Source organism: Copidosoma floridanum, unplaced genomic scaffold (genome assembly GCF_036245765.1).
Source record: "Copidosoma floridanum isolate Cflo_tuat_1 unplaced genomic scaffold, Cflo_Japanese_pri ptg000030l, whole genome shotgun sequence".
Classification (NCBI taxonomy): Eukaryota; Metazoa; Arthropoda; class Insecta; order Hymenoptera; family Encyrtidae; genus Copidosoma; species Copidosoma floridanum.
In genome coordinates this window covers 10,735,129-10,754,953 of record NW_028321907.1, presented here as the reverse complement: position 1 = coordinate 10,754,953, position 19,825 = coordinate 10,735,129, and the positions used below count along the sequence as shown (strand labels likewise).

Genomic DNA, 19,825 nt, shown 5'->3' with positions numbered 1-19,825 from the left:
TCTGAATATTTTTTTTTTTTTTTTTTTTTAACAAAATATTATAACTCTTAAACACATAATTCTCTTCATACAACCAACAACTATTCAGAAATCACAAACAGTGTAAAGTAAAAAATGTTTTCGTGAAAGTAAAGCGTTTCGTAAGAGCAAAAAACAACATCTAAAAGTTGCTTACATTGCAGTACAAAAATAGCAAAAAAAAAAAAAAAGAGAGAGAGAATAGACTCGTAAAAATGTTTGACGTCGCATTAAGATGGTTAATGCGCGAAACAATTCTGAACAAAAAAAAAAAATAAATAAAATTTTGAGGGATTGTTTATCGAGTTACAATATATCATACTTCAAAATTTTATAGAAGGTAATCAAGCTAGAACCCGATAAAAATCTTATTGAACTTTGGGATTGTAACATGGATTTTTTAAACATAAGATTTAATAAGAAATGGAAAAATGGTACGGAACATGAATGAATGCTCATGAAATTCGACTACTAGCCGGTTGGTACCTCTAAAAGCCACAGCTCGATTCGACCTAATCAACAGACATTGTTGAAAACACAAACGCAAACTATCGTTGCTTACGTAAAAGGCGCACAGGCAAGCATCGTCTATTGAAATTCCCCGCAGCGCTTGAATCCATCGTTGCGAATATCGGCAACTCGAACGAAAAATCTCGGCACCTTTGACCCGGGGGAGCAAAGCGCGAAACGCCTACTCGCGTCTCAATACGTGCTCGGATTGACAACGTACTTGGGGTCGAAAATGGAGTTGACGTGATTTTTCGAGTACGGCTCCACGCTGACGCAACAGTGGCCCGAGTTGCTGATGGAGAGGACGCTCTCCACGCTGGTCGAGTTAGAGTTGATGATGTCCTCGCTGGACGTGCCGATCGACTTTTTGGAGCCGTTGAATTTCCCCGAGTCCCGCGTTGTCCCGCGCAACGAGCCGAGCAGTATCACCCCGAGGGTCGTGAAGGGGATTTCGAAGCAGCTGCTCAGGATGAGTGACATGATCATCGTGAGGAAAAGATTCCCGCAGAAGCTGTGCACTGTACCGAAGGTCGTGAAATCGCTCGATGTGCGCACTATTGCGATGTTGTAGAGGAGGACAATGTAATGGGTCAGGTAGGCGCTGTAGGTGAGCTTGGCCAGTGGCACCCAGAACCTCCACGACAGTAAACTGTTTATCACTCCTAAAAACAAACAATTGTTTATTTACACCCAACGGGGCCGAGACCAACTATAAAAAGTACTTTATTTTCCTGAAAAATCGCCGTCCACGCGATATTTTCATCGCGTGACATTTATTTTGCGTACCATTGTTGAATAAATACATTAGGTTTTACGGTCATTGGATCAAAGAGGAGGGTGCGTGGAAGTAAGGGTTGCTGTTTTGTTTTCGATAATTGAATAAATTAATTGGGAGGTATAAAGTAAGGGCAGGACGAAGTAAAGAAGAAAAAAGTTTTAAGGAAAATGACATTGCATTAGAAGTGGCATTGAAAGCATATGTTCAGGCAACTTATACAGAAAGAAGAAAAAAAGATTAAAGATAAGGATAGGGGAAAAGATCTGGTGTTCAGACTCAGTTTATTAATTTTGCAGTCAGATGAGATTCATAAATTTCCAAAAAAAGTTTGAAAATATTAATAGTCATCATGGCCATTAATATCCAATCTGCTGCATAAAATTATAAAAGGAAAATAAAATAGAATAGTTGAAGCATTTAAATATCAATGTTTAATTTTCAACAGGAAATTCAGATAAGAAAATCGTTTCCATGAACTGAGGAGAAAGTGCATTATTACTGTTAAAAAAGAGCATAAGAAGGGAGCAAATGAAAGAATGAATTCAAGAGAAAATGAGTACTATTCAAGTAAGACTTCTATCAAAGGCTATTGCAGTATTTAATGCGTTACATATTGTTTAAGCAAAAAAAGGTTTTACATAATTTTGCCAGCAAAGCAGACACATTATTTTGAAAGCAAGCAAAACATTCCATCCTATGTATTGATCTGTAATCTTACCGGCGTATCCATTGACGGATGCGAAAATTATCCAACAAATGGCAACGACAAACACGTGCCTGTGAAAACCTGCGTAAAAACTAGCCTCTAATCTGTCATAGGGGTGATCGTCGAAGTACATGCAACGGGGACCTACTATCGCCAACGAGCCGCTGATGATCGCTGTCAACCACCCGACGACGACAATCAACTGTTTCAATGGTAAATTTTTCAGAATAATGTTTTTGTTCAACATCAATTGCACTGAAAATCTTTGGTAATTATTTACTAGACGCAATAGCCAACTTACCGGGTGAATTTTCATCTTGTAGCCCCTGTTTTTGTACAACATGTAACCAAAAGCCAGCCCGATGATGTAAGGCCCAGCTCTCGTGTACACCCTTGTATATATTTGCAGATAGACGTCTTGTAGGTCTTTCAAGCTGTAACCAAACGTTTTTTTTTTTTTTTTTTTTTTTTTTTTTTTAATATCATACAAATGCCTTTGAAATTAAATATTTGTTTGTTTGTTTTTTTAATTTCGCGCTTACTCTTTGTAGTACAGCATAGTCCCGGTTAGACGCATGAAGTAGGTGATGAAAAACGGCAAGAGAACCGAGACGGTGATTCCAATGCTTGTCGCGATTTTGAAAAATAATCCACTGCTGAGCTTGAGCATCGGATAGAGAAAAATCGGCGATAGCCACAATAATTGCATATCAACCGATAAGTACCAACTTTGAGACATGCACTGAAATGAAAAAAAAAAAAAAAAAAAAAAAAAAGGGAAAAAAATTCTCGATGTAATTATATTCCTGTCCATCTCGGTTGCACAAGGGGATTGTTTGATCTGTACTCACACTGTTGGCGACATTTACGTAATTATTGACGTACAAAAGATTCGTCCACCAATTGGCTCGACAGTTGTTTTTATCGGTGCCGATCCAAACGCTCCAGCGAGGACCCGAACCCAATTTTTCGAACAACGTTGCATAAAATCCCACGACGATCGCGTAAGCCGGAGTCAATCTGCACCGAAGGACAACGTATTTTAAGATTTTATGATTTATTACATTCGAGACATGTAGCATATACTATGATTATTATTATTATTATTATTATTGTGAACGGTTTAGTAAAGTAAAATAAATCCTTAAAAAGTGGAAGTAAAAAAAGCACGAAGAAAAGTTTCGTCACCTGATGTAGCGACCCAGATAAAGATGGAAGACGTTGAAGGAAGATTTCGACTCTTTGCCTGTCTTGGCCAAGGACGTGTAGGCCAGGAGAATGCCACTGAGAAGGAAAAAGGCATCGGTGACGATGTTACTGTTGAGCACGAGCATCGAGCTCCACTCCACGTGCATCTGTTGGAGCAATCGAAACAAAAGCCCGAATTAATTTACGAAAAGTCCGTGCTGAGCAGGAAGTTGTTGCGCAATATCTCCGAGGCTTGTATATGCGTAACAGGATTTTTTTTGTTAATATTTTTTTTTTTTTTTTTTTTATATTTTATTTTATTTTTTTTTTTTTGCGTGATGTATCGCTTTTTGCTATCGCAGAATGATTCGCAAAAGTATCTCCGTGAACGCGGGTGCGTACATACAATATACGTCATCGTTGGCGCTGTTAAATAGCGTATTTCGATCGATGATAATTGCGCAGTTGGAAATTTCTTTATCAATAAAGGAGGAAAATACGAGGCTTATTGAAAGCTGTGATGCTTTATGTTGAAAATTGCGCGCGCGTGTGTGGCTGTACATGTTGGCATGTGTATACGTATACCTATCGCTCGCGCCTGAGAAGCATGGCTTTATATAAAACCTAATATAGAAGTATTAGAGTGATTGAACCGATGACATTCGCTGATTTGTGTGCATGGGTTTACAATCTATTGTACATGACGACTGTTTGGTTTGAAATTCTTTATTTATTTATTTATTTAATTGTTTATTTTTTTATCAAGTGACGCGCTTTTTCATACATTAAGTAAACTATAAATTTTAGCTAATTATGTGCAATGAGTGTTACTACCTTTTTTTTACTTTTAATAATATACAATTTACGTATTTCTGTTTCAACCGAATTCACTTGTTGAATTTCCTTTATCATTAAATCATTATTGTTGATTTTATTACTTTCATTATCTTTGTATTTAAAAAACATTATTCTTACGATGGCTGTCGACTTTTTTTAAACTACATCTTTTGAACTTCAACCAATTACATGGATTTTATAAATACCCATACTGCAACCTGTGAGTAGATAATTAAATCTAAATCCCATCTGTTTTTTCTATTTTTTTTCTATTTTTTTTTTTTTTACAAAAAAGAGCACATTATATTCTCTCTTATTTTGTTAAAATTTTATTTGTTTATCTATTTATTTATTTTTTATTAAAATAAAGTATTCTACGGAGTCATTTTTATCTGTCGCGACTTGGTTAACTGTACACCCCATATACTTTTAGTTTTGTTATTATTAATCCTCGATTCTGGTTTGATGTTTATTTCTCTTTGATTATTGTTATTTTTTTACTTATTCAAAACGATTCAGTGAAAATTTAATTTACTAATTTGATCGCAAAACCAATCTAACTGATAAAATTAGCTGATATTTTTATGCGAATTATCTGATCTTTCAGTAAATTTCATTAATTTATCAGTTAAATGTAGATTTTACTCCTTTGCAGTGACATAATTCGAGCTATTGCACAAGAAAAAAAATCGAGACGTATAATACAATAACATTGGCTTTGTCTCTGATAAGGGAATATTGAGGTAAATAAACATATTAGCTTTCCGATATCAGTAGGTAGTTCTTTGACGATTTATCTCATTGATAATGGAAATAACGATCGTAATTTTGTTCTGATAATTGAAATTTAATCTAAAAAATTTGGTGGATTGCAGTTGCAGTGGATTGGAGGACTAGCTTCATTCAAATCTTTTTTTTTTTTTTTTTTTTTTTTTTTTGTAAAAAAATTGTTTAGTTTTCCTAACTTGGGCACCTACGCGAAAGTTAAAACAAAAAATTATTCAATTCCGTTTACATAATTTGTCGTCATAACACAGTATGCATGTAATGGACATGTACCTACTGATTCGTTTTTCATGCACTAATATTACGAATACAATTTTATTTTATGCACTGCACGATTAAAAGCACAGATTAGTCTCTCTCGTTTGTAACCCTGGGCTTACGCGTTAGCTTTACGGAGCTTACATCAACTTGTCATTGAAATCTGCGATAATTTATTTTTAACGCCTAATCACCCGCTAACTTCGAAACAATAGTAAACAATCGTATGCTTTACACATACACACACACATCAGACGAGTACTTGACCGTTGCACTTAACGATCATACGATGCGCAAAAAAAGAAACTCAATCAAGGCTAACTAGCCGAGAAGGCTAAAATAACAATTTAAAAAAAAAAAAAATGTCCGATAACTGCATCAGTGAATTTTGTGTGTATCAGTATATACGTTTACGCGCCGACCTTTCCAATAAAAGCTTACAAAGCAGCACATATACACGTATCTAGCAATGACGATGTGATGATGATGGTGATAGTGATAATCGTAGCCTTGACGTGGCCTGCGCGGTGATTTTGCCTTGTGTACCGATTAGACAGACGATATAATAATTATAACATTTGATTTACATGAGCGAAGTTGGTGCAAAGGAAGGGGGGAAAAAAAAAAGTTTGACAAAACTCTTGGTCGTGTTACGCGTAGAAGCTCAAGTACAGAATCGCGTCGCTAAACATTGTTGTAAACGCGCGCGAGAATGCCCGTCAGCATTGACCCGATTGTGCCGCAAGGCGATCGTCGTTTTGCTGAAAATTTTAATAAAACGTCGTCTCGTGTTTCTTCCTTGCCATTGCTCTGATACTTTTAAGTAATTGGTCGCTCAAAGACACGCTCCCTAGATAGAAGCACGAAACGTTTTAAAAATGTTGAATGTGTCCGCATCTATTATATTTTATATATTTTATTTACAACATTTTTACTGCATCGATTTGAATTTTTTACATTCACAATTGTAGATTTTATATTGGTTTTTTTAAGATGTTTAAAATTTTTTAAATATTTGCTGCTGTTTCAAATGTATTTTAACTGGCCAGTCTCGATGTCGATATGTAGTTGTCCAATTACTTTTTAGAATTCAATTTGTGCAGATGTTTTGAGATGATAGTATCAGAAACAAAAATTTAATTAAGCTTGTTGTACATAAAATCAATAACGTGATTATCTGCGTTTTAACGCTGCAGTTATAGTTTGTTCATCCATTTAATTTGGCGTATGTAAAATGTGTTGATAACTTTGTAATCACAGTATTATTATGACTCTGGTATAATATAATATAGACAAATCCAACGTTTTCAAAACGTTCGTACAATATTTTTCAACCTTTGTTTTCGTTGCAACATTAAAAAAAATAAAATAAAAATTTTTTTGCAACGTTACTAAAACATTGTGTGCTGTAAGGAAGTACCTAGAGGTATCCTCCTATCCCAGTATATCTTTGTTTTGCTAATGATTCGAGTATGTTTGTCAAGTTTGTCAAAAAAATTTCGTTATGCGTACCTTTAACATTTGACTGCGGTCCATTTTAACGCCAACGGCCTCGAGAAAGAAGGTGTGACCAAAAATTACCCAGCAGATGCTGATGAACCTGATTCCGTCCAGACATTCGATGCAATTCGAGCTTCTTTTGGTGCTCAGCAGCTTTTTTCCATTCGTGTACACGGAAAACGCCGTCAACAGCTTGTGTCGGGTTCCTACATGACAATTTTAACAAACGAACGATTCAACCCTTTTGTTTCGATCCAAATATAAAAGGTAATCAGGTCTGTTGTTTTTCTTTTTTTTTTCTTTTTTTCTTTTTTTTTTTTTTTTTTTTTTAATTGATTGATGAATGAATCGTGCGATATAATACAACACAAGGAAGAAAAAAAAAATATACTCTCACTTGGACGATGAAAGTCCATGATTCCGAATCGTAAAACAATTGGGAGCCCGCAATGGAGTATGCGTACCTTTGCGCTTGCGTTCCTCAATCTCGTGCTTTGTGTGAAGATCGTACCAGGTGCTGGCTACGATTATCGCCAGAAAAACCAACACTACGCCACTGCAAACAATTTTTGGATATTTTTTATATTTACGCGCTATACCAAAGATTTATAGAGGTATTAGTGACTTTTTTTTCAATGCATCTCTCAATCATTGTTTACTGGATGTTTGCGAAAAATGAGCATTTTTTTTTCTTAAAATATTCGTCACTCAAACGCGCATTGAGCTTCAAAGTTGTTTGATGCGGCAAACATACGTTGATCTCGTTATTGGTGCTTATATAAGTAGTGTATAGGTGAACAAAAGTGAAGGAAAATTTGGCCGAAAACTAACGTGTATAACCAATCCACGAGGTCGAAGGGATATCTGTCGGAACTAGACGAGCGGCAGGAATTGGCGTTGACGTTTACCGTGAAATCCAGCCGGTCCTCCACCTTGAGGGGATCGAGGGCGAGCTCTATAGCTTCGCCGATCTCCGTGTGGTTGCAGGTCGACGGTACGCACCACATCCACTCGTAATCTACCGTCTTTTCCACGGGATTCTTGGCATTCTTCCAACAAAAATTATGAATTTTTTACCATTTTTATACAAAGTATATTTTTTATGTGTACACATGACCTTTTGGCTATTGCAATTTATTTGGTATACTACATCCAGTTACGCAACTGTTTGTGTAACCATAAACAAAACTTTAAAAAAGCCAACAGATCGATTCTCAACGTTTATCCGACTTTCGTAAAAAAAAATTATAAAAAATGTATACACCGAAAATAAGAAGAGGGGGGCCCTCAGGACTAAAGGACTATTCATTCCATTCCACTATCCAACGTACTATTCATTTGTATTTTCTCAATTTGCACACGTGTATTATTAACTAATAATCTACCATATACAAAAGCAGATGCAGTAGTAAGGGATGAGAGTAAAATTACCGAAGCCTCGGCGACTCGTAGCAGCAGGTCCTTCATGTCCAATTCCTGAGAAACCCTTGGTCCTTTTAAAATCTCAAACCTTACGGAAGCACTGCAAACTTGGGCATTGAACGTCTGATCCGTTTGGACTCGCAGGCATTCGTCATAATTTCCCAGCTGCTGTATATTGCCGGTTATAATTCCTGGGGAAATTTTTGCCGACGCGTCGTACACTGCAAAAAAAAACGTTTTTCAAATCAGTTGTTTTATAACGCATAAAAAGTATTTACGTAATTTTAAACAATGCAATGTATTGAAAAAACAGTGAATTTCAGATAAAATAAACAACTATTATGAGGACGATTTGGAAATATTCTAACATAGATAAACGATAATGCCTGTATTTTTGAATAACGAATATCCATGAAAAATGTTTAGTATTAATAAATAACAATTAGTTTTGCAAAAATTACTAGAGGTTGAAAAACACACAAAAATCATTCAATGTAAGTTATAAGCGAAAAAAGAAAAATTACCCCCAAGTAAGGCCTAAATTAATGTTTAAGTGGTAGACTCAATAAGTGTAGTACGTTTTTCAATTTTAATAATTTTTTAAATTAAATAAATCATTATAAAATATTATTAATTATTAATAACATTCATTGTTTAGTAGTATGGGCGTTGGTGGTTTATAATATGAAAAATAAGATAAAAAGAAACAAGGATATACCCCTACCTGGAGAAATCGCATATATGCATTAAAATATTTGTTAAAAACTTTTATTGTCATACCTTTGGAATGATTAATCAGTATTCGGTATACCTAATCGTAAAAAAAGGTGAATTTCAATGCCTCACTAATCTGAGTTAGAGCAAGTGATTTTATACAAGTTATCCTTGTCGGATTGTTTAATTGTTTAATTGATGTAAACAACGAAGGAATATCTAGTTACGACTAATGAGAATGATAAAGCCTATAATTGAACAAAAATAGAGCTGCTAATTATACATCAGCTCGCTCATTCCTCTTAACGTGAACTGTCGTCTTTTTTGATTGAGATATTAAGTCCTTATCGTTTGCCAATATCGTCAATTCTTTACGAATTAGTGAGACTTATAAAATATTTAGAGTAAATAAGTTGCTTTTTTTCGATCATCCAACCATCATACTTTGTTACGATGATTAAACAGTAATCGACAACTGTAAAACGAACCGAGAGGATATTTAGTCCATGAAATCATTTGGACTTTTCTTAACGAAATGAATATTATATGCTCCATATTACGTGTATTACCATTTTACAGAATATTATATGTAAAATAACTGTAAAATGTTATATTGACTATTTTTAAATTCAGTATTGGAATTATAACGAGTGCCTTGAATAGTTATGAAATAAAAAATAAAAGCAGGAGAATATGTAACTGAAATCAAAGAGCATTGCAAGAAAGAAGAGACAGGCGGGTTACCAAATCTTTAAAATAAGAACTGTGAGCTATAAAAAATAGGGTTGAATCTAAACGGACAGGTGTGTCAATTAAAGCTTCCGAAGAAGTGGATGACGCAGATAATACACGAAAACTGTGCGAGAGTTAAAAAATGGGGGGAGAGAGGGAAAATAGAGAAAAATTAAAATTCAATACAGTAATCAGAATTGAAGCGAAACTATAGTTAGATTGGGAGAAAATTAACAGATCCAAGTGTAGGATGAAAACCGAAAATATATAGAGAAGGAGTAGAAGGAGAAAATTACGGTAAGGATAAAAATACAAAAAATAAATGAAAAGGTAAATAACGATTGTCGAGAATTCAATGCGGTAATGAAGGAAAAAGGAGAAACAAAGATTTTACAGAATTTATATGTAGATTTACCAAAGTGGAAGGGACAAGTCACGTGTGAAAAAATAACAATAAAAGATGGGTCGAAGTAATTGATAGATAGGAACTAAAGGACAAAAGGAATACTTTACTCTATGGGCTAGAGAATTTCTAAAAGGGGAAACAAAGAAAACGTTTTGTATTGTAAAGGATTTGCATGTGCTACCGGTCAAGAAAAAAGTTTGGATGACAAAAAGTAAACAAAGTTAAAAGTAAGGCAAACCAAGAATGTTGCAAGAAAGAGATTTTATTTGTATTTAAATTACTAAATGTTTAAATAGCTTGATTATGTAAATTTATACAAGAAAGAATAAAATGAAAATTAGAATTTATTCATAAAAATATCATTAAGTTGAGAAAATGTAAAAAAAAAAAAAAAAAAAAAAAATTGTAAAATGATGTTAAAAGACTGTTAAGAAAATTTAATTACTGCATTAGGTGATGTAACAATTAAATTTATTTGAAGCAATGCAGAGTGATATTTTGTAATGACTGTGATAAAATGTTGTATGACTCTACATAAATATAAAAATAAATAAAATATGTTGTATAAATCATTACATCATTTGGAAAATATTAAAAATAATGTAACTCCTTTTACTTATTTAAGAGTAATAAATTTTCGAAACAAATGCATCTTACTTTGTTAATCGCTACAATACGAAATGTACATCATCAATAAAACCTAATACGTTAAAATAAAACAAGCTTTACCGTGTGTCTATACGATTAGTCACTGAACTTGGGATATTTTAGAAATAAAAATAGGATACCACGTGTGCAGTTGACAGAAAATTTGACACGTGATGGAAGAACATCATTAGATTTGCATTGAGAACAACTCTCACATACAATTGGGACGAGAGTTTAGCCACACTACGAAATCCACAACGACATAATATAAACTTAGAGAAGAAGAAGAAGAAGAAGAAGAAGAAGAAGAAGAATATCTTTATAAGTTTAAGGAAAATTCACTTGGTGAGATATATTTTTGCGTGATTGTAAGTCAACGGCGGGTGTAATGAACTCTTACGCACTTAAAGTGCGTTTATTCCAGTGTATCGCGTATAGTACACGAGATATCCCGATATTAGAACTAAAGAGACTCGTGAAGTGCGCATTATTAGATGGATAAAGGGAGATAGAGAGATGCTGACGACGAATCGGTGTCGACATGTGAAATCATCATCGGTCTTTTGTTCTATCAGTGAAAAAGAGCTATAGTAGGAGAGATCATCGAGAGACCACCTATGAGATTTATAGGCAAGAATACATATTATCGGCAATCAGTGAAATGCTTCTAAGTAAGTGTGTACTCTATAATAGAGTAGATCACGTGACAGCTGCCGCTGCTTATCATATTCTTTTTCCTCAACTAAATAAATCGATGATTTATGGCTTGTGCGTAGTTGTTGTATGTTGTGTTGCGTTATTGTCTTTTTGTACGGAAGTGCACGAGACTCGCTTACTAGAAATTAATGCCATTACATCTATAAATGGATAAAAGTTTAAGTTTTTGTTTTCTTCTTATTTTCACCAATTTTGTTTGGATCTGCAATTGTTGTAGTGAAGACAACTTATGATACTTACAAAAAATTTTTATTTTTTTTATAAGGTTTTTGAGCAGACGTATCTACGAAGTCAAATCATCAATTGCCATTTTTATGATGAATTGTCAAAAAATACTGGGACTTTGATAAACGTTTGCCAAGATCGAGGGTATCAAGAATTTCTTTGCGACTCCTGTTGCAGTCGTTTTTGGTACCTTTTTTTATAGTCACAACTGCATGTCTTTAATAAAAAAAATTATATAATTACGAAACTTTATGTCGTGTTAAAAAGAGTGATGGCATAAAAATGTCGTAAAAACATAACTAATTTCATTTTATAATGGAAAAGTAATCAATTGAACTTACAGATTAAAATTAAGATTTAATAAAAGTTTTAATAGTATTGTTGTAAATTTACTGTTCACATTATTAGTCATGTACTATATTGCATATTAATACATTTTTTTGCAATTCGCAGTGACATAATTTTATATTCTTTCAATCAGAATTCACTTTGAATTACTAATTTTTTTTAGACTCAAACTTTCACCAGCGATGTATGTGCGCTATTGAACTATGAATACTCATAATAGCTACACTGGTATGTAGCCTATCAACCGGATGCTGATCGAAATCATTCGTGTCTGCATAAAATTTTTAATTTGGATCACGTAAGTTTCTGATTCGATAAAAAAAAAAAAAAAAAAAAAAAATTGCAAAGCTGCATACAATCTTTGTAACTACTTATTAAAGTTGTAGACATCGTAGTGCAGTAACATGTCATTCTACTAACACATTACTGGTCACAGCTAATTAATTATCAGTTACAAAAAGCTTTAACAAATTTAATACAACACTAAAATAATAGACCTTGGACTATTTATTTTTTGGGTTGTTAATCATAATGTCAAAACTTAAATTGCTCTACTGTATTAAAATTTTCAGATCTCTTAATATCAGAGTTCACACCTTCGCAGAAAAAGAAATGTTTTATTATTAAAAAAAAAATCATAACATAATTGAACAACTGTTAGATAATCATTCAACGGTTAAAAAATCTTACACAATAATATCAATGTCACACCTCTCGCTTAACTAAGATATATAGTGACCTTGAGTGTATTTATCTCAGTGCATTGAACTTGCTACTCTCAAATACTTTTATCTCGCGGGTACTTTAATAGCATATACCAAACAAAAATTATTTTTAAATGACGAAAAATTTTTTTTGGGTATTAAATTCGGTTACTGTTGATTTTGCTCTAGATATTCATGTTTTTATCACGTCAAACGAAAAAAAAAGTTTGATTGTCACAATATTAGATATTCAGCTATTCAGACGTCCTACGGAAAAAAAATGAGTTTAAGTGTCTGATAAATTGACAAAAATTATTTGTATTGTGAATATTATCAATCATAGAAAAAAAAAATTGATACGGTAAACAATGCGTAATTTATTTATTTATTTTTGCAAACAAATTTAAATTCTTGACAGAAAATTTGGAAATTACACTCACGGATTTTAACGTCGGGTACTTAATAAGAGCTCTTACAGCTTATAATTTTTAATTTTTTGACGGAAAATTTGAAAACTTACGAATTTTAATTTCAGGTACTTTCCTAAAGAAAAACACCGTAAAAGCTCTTACGGCTTTTTTGCTTGTAAATAGCTCATGGTCCGATCTGCTGTTCAACGGAAAAAGGGGTTAATTGTCATTTTAGTCAAAAATAAGTCATTCATAGCCATCTAATGAATGCATTTGACCGGTTTTTTTCTGTAGAATGGTAGAATTTAATTTAAAATATCGTTGATGAAATTTGCATTTCTCATAAGTTGATGTTACTGTTCTCTCCACCAAAAATCATTTATTAATACATTTCTATTTCATACTTAAAAAATTAAATATTTATTGAAAAATGAAATATATATTAAATTTTGAAAAACGCCATTTACCCCAGAATTTTCTGATGAATCAATCGGTATGAATAACTTAATTTCGATCAGAATGTCACTTTACCCGTTTTTTCCGTGGAATATTATTTCTGACTCACGCTACTTCCACAAAAAACAGTGTATGTCCCAAAGGCTTTTGATTCCTTACAGAATGAAAAATCTTATATGGAGATAACATGTAGTAAATATGTTTTCTAAACATTTGTATCAAAGTACAATATTGTAACAAAAATATCCGTCCATGTGTGTGTATGTGGATATGCGTGTAATCAGTCATATCTCGGTATTTCCTTGACCGATTTTGATCCAACAAGGTTTGTATTTTTTTTCCTCAACTTATAACCACGAAAAAAAATTAAGATGTCACCGTCTTGCTTTTTTTTTTTTTTTTTTTTTTTTCATTCCAATTTTTTAGATTTTAAAAATTGTTTTTTTATAGTTGGATATGGATATTTTATTTCGTGGTATAAAGTTATAAAAATCATAAAATTGGTGGATAATTACATATTAATTGTAACGTTATTAAAATTTTTTAGTTATACAAATTATAATGAGTATAGCCTAGCCTGTGGTTAACTCAGTTTTTTTGCATATAAAAAGCTAACATCAAAGAGTTTATTCTTTGATTAAAAGAACAAGTGGTATCGTTGACAGATACAGCAATTTAAAAATAAAGATAGTGAAACAATAGATATGTGAAAGATAAGTGCCAATGAACTAGTCGCGGGTTTTTTTTTTATTTAGGAGCGGCGAACTTTTTCACTGACTTTACGAGTTAAAAAAAGAATCAAGTGCTCTTACACCTCTATTTAATTTATTACTGAAAAAAACATAGGAGATTTCATTTCTAAAAATGTCATCAAAATTGTCTCACAAATCGATACAACTAAATAACTCATTTTTGAGAAAATAGTACTTTTTAATATTACGGCGGTATGAGGGTTAACATATTCTAGTCCCGGGGCCAAGAGGGTTCTCTTAATCGATGGATCCATGACTATACCATTTTTCTTATGTATTTTGGTCACTTGAATCCAATTTTAAGAACAAGTAATTGCTACAAATAATTTTTACAAGCTGATACAAAAGGCTCGTTTTTTTCGTCAAAAACTATTCAATTTATTGTTTGCTTTGTTGTAAACAAAAAAGGTTACTAGTAATATTTTTTATGAAATGCTAATTAAAAAAACAATATATATTTAAAGCTTTTACTTTTAATATTTATTACCTACTATGTATATCGACAGCTTGTCAAAAAAGAATTTTATAAAATTGTTCCAAAAGAACTTTTTTTTGTAAAATAAGTCACATTTAAAAAAAGACTTTTGGATGTAAATCTAAAAAATCACAGTACATAGTGGATATGGAAGTACGATAAAATTCGATCCTCGAATACATGAGAAGAATTATAAGAATTATTAAGATTAAGATTTTAGTTATATCAATATTTAGTTACAGAATTAATAAATTTCATTTTAAAATTGATGATAAGCTTATACAAGTATTCATTTTTGTATTTTTATCGTACATGAAAAAAAATCATGAATTAAAATTATACCTTTCCAATTCATTTATGCAAGCCGCGAATAATAATTGATCAATGTCAATCGGATTTTTAGATGACCCTACACGTAGTTAGTGTGTGTCGTTAAATAAAATGTCCAATTGTTATAAAATTAGCCTCCAAACGATATTCCTGTATATCAAAATTATGAAATATAATTCATTGGTACAATTTTTTGGTTTCTCTAGTACAGTTTATTAATGAAAATCATATTTTATCAGTGGGAATATTTCACAAATTACGATTTGAAAGCTGTTGAAAAGTGTAGTTTGTTTAATTAAACGATTTTTATGTCAAATTTTTCAAGAAAACCATTGAATTAAAAGTAATATTTCAAACTCACATTCAAGGCCTTTTCCATAACTGGACTTTGAATACTTCGACTTCCGTTTCCGATAAACAAGATACTCCATTAAATGAGTCACAACACGGTTAGTTTGACTCAACAAAAATAAAACGAAATTCCTTTCTGTATATCCTTAATTTTCTGGGATAACACTTTACTCACCAAAATGACGAGATCTTCTCAAAAATCATTTCATGTAATGTATGCATTTTTTAATAAAAAATTGATGGTCAACGCAAAAATTAGACAAAACTGTTAAGAAAACTTTATGAAATATTTTATTGAAAGAATAAAATTCGTTTGGAAATATGTGAATTTAAAAATTTTCGATTTCATATTTTATGAATGGTTTTTATAAAAAATTAGGGGCACTGATTTTGTAACTTGACGCTAGTAGTCTCGTCGTTAAATTTTAAAAACTCATATTTTGATAGAAGCCTTCTCCAAACACTTTAAGAAATAAGTTATCTAGCAGTTGTATTTTCAGATTTCTGTTCTGATATGAAAAAGGTTTTGATTGACAAGCCAATCTGCTTTAATTATTTCATATTTGAAATTTTTCGTATGAAATACAATACGTACCAATGAAAAGCGCGTGTACTATTGATATAATACATTTATACTTACAATTTAAATAATCATTGTCACTTTCTGATTTGCTGGTAACTATATTTTGTTACAAGTTTTTTTTTTTAAATTCATACAAATGTTGTAATTTTTTGAACTTTTTGCTATCATGGGTTTCAAAATCCACAATTATCAAGGTTTTGGACTGCATTTTTAAAATAAAATTAAAAAACTATTTATGACAGATTCATCGATCACTGATAAGAACTAGTCATTAATTAACGTTGTTTTAGTAATTTTTCACGAAACTGTGTCACCTAGTAATAGAGTGTCAAATTGTTTTTGAACAGTGGTATTAGTGGTAACAGGTTACGCGTCAGCCTGCATCGAGTACTTTCCGGTCTTTGTAATGTTTGGCATAGGTAATAAAGTTATAACTTGATAACTAGGAAACTTTTGTCTTACAAAGAACAGTCTTTTAAATTAATTTTAGATGCAAATACACAGAATTTAAAAATTGTAGGTGTCTTAAAATTCTGATTACTTTAAAAACACACTCATCTAGTGATAAAGTGTTTATAATTTACAAGGTAAATAAAGCACAATTGCGTAAAAAATACTTGTGAATTAACAATTTATACACATTAATAACTACTATTAGAAAAGACAAAGCCGTGGGTCATTACTGATAAGACAAGGAAAATAAAAATTTCAAGATTAGGTTAAAACGATATTATGAATAATTTGAAAGTCAAGGATGCACGAGCCAGTTTTCTGGGTATCAATTTCGTTATCTAAGCTTTCAAGGAATTGTTTTAGAACTTATAAAAAATAAATCTAATATAAATCTAAACTTTCCAACTGAGTCATCGCAATTTTTGTATTTGAAAAAAGACTCATGTTTTTCTAATTCAAAAAGGTATCATCTTTCTTTTTTAAGTTCGCAAGGTACTAAGATGATATACGACTATTCTCTATGACTGTCCGTGGTAAATATGGTACTTACAATAGGTCATTTGATAGTTAGTGTCTGATTGTTTGAGCTAATATTATACAATTAAATACACGGAACACTAATTTCTTCATTTTTCAAAAATTTACTAAAACTTTTGTGACATCTATCTATAAAAAAAATAGTGATCTTCACCCATACGTTATAAATTGTTCATTTTTATACTCTTAAATGTACGTGTTAAGTTTTTCAGAATTAATTTTCGATTCGTATGTCTCAGTAATAAGTAGATCATTTACAGTTACCCGAATTCAATTTTATGTACACAAACAAAATTACTTAAGCTATATTGAAGTTTTTAGTTCCACAAAAAAAAAAAAAAAAAAAAAAATCGTCAGGACAAATTTAAAAACAATCTTCATGAATATTGCTGCTTTGTAATAATTTTCCAGAGCATAAGTTTCTGTACTTAGTCTTGATAATATTTTGCTTATTAATCTTCGAGAGATAAATATTTTTCATTTATAGCGCGTTTTCTGCTTGCTTGCATTTTTTATTTGGTTGCCATATACGTATATATAATCATATGATCATGTGCTTACATGTAACATTCTTGCTGAACCAGTTTAAGCATTTTTTAAAATGTTTGTTATGACACATGCAAAATTTTACTCTTCAAAGTTGAAGTTCAGTTGGATTATAATTTGCGTTACTTGTGTAAGTATTGTTTTAAGTTGAAGAAATTGATCAACAAATGGGTTTCTTATTATTATTATTATTTTTTTTTAAATAAAAACTAAATATATATATATATCAATGTAAACATTAAATGACTTTGTTTTTCAACAACGCTATTGTACTTGAATATCAGCTCAAAACGAACGAATGGTATTTTTATAGAAAAGGGTCGAAAGTGTCTAATTATTTAGTTGAACTTCTCTGTTGAACGGTATTCTCTCTCTCTTTTTTTTAATACATCATTTGTTGGTTTATGTACTTCTTTGTTCATTCGAATGATTTTGGATTCAGATTAATGTACTCGTGAATTAATATATTCGTGACAATAAACAATATCTTTGCTTCTTGGATTTTTCATCATTTTCATAAAACTTCATTGTTTATTTTATATTATATAAATAACAAAGATAGTGTGACAATAGAAAAACTCTATTTTTAATGTGCTGTATTGTTTAATAAATTCACAAAACAAATGACACTTGCTGATATGTTACGCCAAGTGCTGATAAACTACGCTGATGTAAATATTACGCTAATACACTTTTGTAAGTAAGAAGCGATAAAAAAATAACTCTCAGGGTAATGTATAATTGTTTTAGAAAAAAAAAAAAAAAAAGTACAACACAACGCATTGAAAAAAGTATCCACGTCCAAGTCAGCGGACCTTTGTATTGAAAGTATTAAGAAAACAAACAAATAAAACCCTATGAAAAGTAAATGAAAATGAAAAAAAAAAAAAAAAAAAAATGAGAATCAACGCACTTTGCAGGGCCCAAGGCTTGTACTTGCGCAGCTCGGCAAAATAAATTTTGCTGTCCCTCGAGCATTCGGCCGACGCTCCTTCGACAGGCGCGAAGGGCCGCTCCAGCAATCGAAGGAGGGTAGTTTCCGGGCTCGTACCATCGACACCAGTTATCAGCGCGATACCGCACACGACCACCCCCAGGATGGTTGTAACGATTCCCGGCACTGCTGTCCTTTGGCACGTCATAGTTTCTAACTATACCGATTTTACTGAAACCTTTTCAACTTTTGTATTCAACAAAAACACATGATCCCGCCGAGGTGAAGCCTCGACGATTTCGGGTCAATCGAACAACAAAGTGCTATACAGCCCCTCTCGATTTTGCCAAATATTAAATTAAACAGCAATCACAGCTGTGACAAATCGAGAGAGAGAGAGAAGTGTGAGCGCGTGTCTCGGGTTAAACTGCCGGATAACGAGATCTCGTTCCTTTATATACATGGATAAGTAGAAAAGAGCGTGGCCGATGGGGGCAACCGGCTACTACACACTGACGTTGACGCCGCTAAGATAATATCGCGATCGCTATAGGGAGCGAACGATGATCGACGCGCGCGCATGTCGCTCTCTCGACGCGCCCCTCTCTGGACTCGATCCCGTGGATACCATGGGGTGCCCGTCTTTTTTTTTTTTATTCGCTCCGCTATTTTTGTCATTCCATCAAAAGCTTCAAGGATACCCGTGAAATAACCCAAGTATGCCTCATTGTGATGGGGGATTGGTCAAAGGAGCTGTGCTTCACGTATCTGGGGATCAAAAACGGCTACAGTCATTCCTCAAGAATAAAAGGTTGTCGAGGAAAAACCTTGCATCTTCGATTTTATATATTGTCGGGCTTGGTAGTCGACACTTGTATGGCAAAATTTTAATGTAACGACAAATCCGTATAAGTTGCCTGTGGAGTCGTCAAAGATATCTAATAACTTGTACGAGTCAACGTTATAAGAATTACAACAGTAGGATGAGCTTGTGATTGTTGTGTTGGGTCGAGTGAATGTAACACGGACCATAAGTCCCATCACATTTGTCACGCATGTTGTTATAAGTAAAGGTGATACTTGAGTCCATGGGCACAAAATTAATGTTAAAGTATGTCAACTATAAATAAAAAGAAATATAAATATTGATAACTTTGTTTTTTTTTTCTTTCTTTCTTTCTTTCTTTTTTTAGCAGTCATAAATTAGTACCCATAAAGCAGTGTGTTTAATTTTATCCCAAAATTATTAAGTACCACATTGGATGTGAAAAGTTTCACCGACAGAACTTTTTTCGGCGTGTTGGTGAAAAAACAGTGTGTGAAACGAATAAATAGAAAGTTGAGGCTGTCCCGTTCGGGCGATTTAAATACATTGATTCGTCCATACTTTATATAATGAGTTTTTGAAAGTTTCAAAAGCCTCTACAGCTGTTTCATTATAAAAAAAAAAAAAAAAAAATATAAACGAATCCCCTCGTCAACGTATTCCAATTAACCAAAC

The 19,825-nt window shown here is 32.5% G+C and overlaps 1 protein-coding gene across 1 annotated transcript; it reads right to left on the bottom strand.

Annotated features, from left to right (window-relative positions):
* Nucleotides 1-288: 288 nt before the first annotated feature.
* Nucleotides 289-18,738, bottom strand: LOC106636818 (nose resistant to fluoxetine protein 6). The gene is made up of 11 exons (XM_014349345.2): nucleotides 18,304-18,738; nucleotides 8,013-8,224; nucleotides 7,413-7,630; nucleotides 7,046-7,137; nucleotides 6,594-6,787; nucleotides 3,201-3,367; nucleotides 2,864-3,032; nucleotides 2,555-2,754; nucleotides 2,314-2,446; nucleotides 2,025-2,214; nucleotides 289-1,190 (listed from the first exon to the last, which is right to left on the bottom strand). Exons 1-11 carry the CDS (start codon nucleotides 18,530-18,532, stop codon nucleotides 721-723), a joined length of 2,274 nt encoding a protein of 757 aa, XP_014204831.2. The 5' UTR covers nucleotides 18,533-18,738; the 3' UTR covers nucleotides 289-720.
* Nucleotides 18,739-19,825: the final 1,087 nt, after the last annotated feature.

What these genes read in the sequence shown, in the direction of transcription:
- LOC106636818 (XM_014349345.2), bottom strand. Translation starts at nt 18,532, where the DNA reads ATGACGTGCCAAAGGACAGCAGTGCCGGGAATCGTTACAACCATCCTG. An exon ending in CAAGCCTTGGGCCCTGCAAA is followed by an intron (nt 8,225 to 18,303) that starts GTGCGTTGATTC and finishes TTTTTTTTGCAG; the next exon opens with TGTACGACGCGTCGGCAAAA. An exon ending in CTCGTGGATTGGTTATACAC is followed by an intron (nt 7,138 to 7,412) that starts GTTAGTTTTCGG and finishes AATTGTTTGCAG; the next exon opens with TGGCGTAGTGTTGGTTTTTC.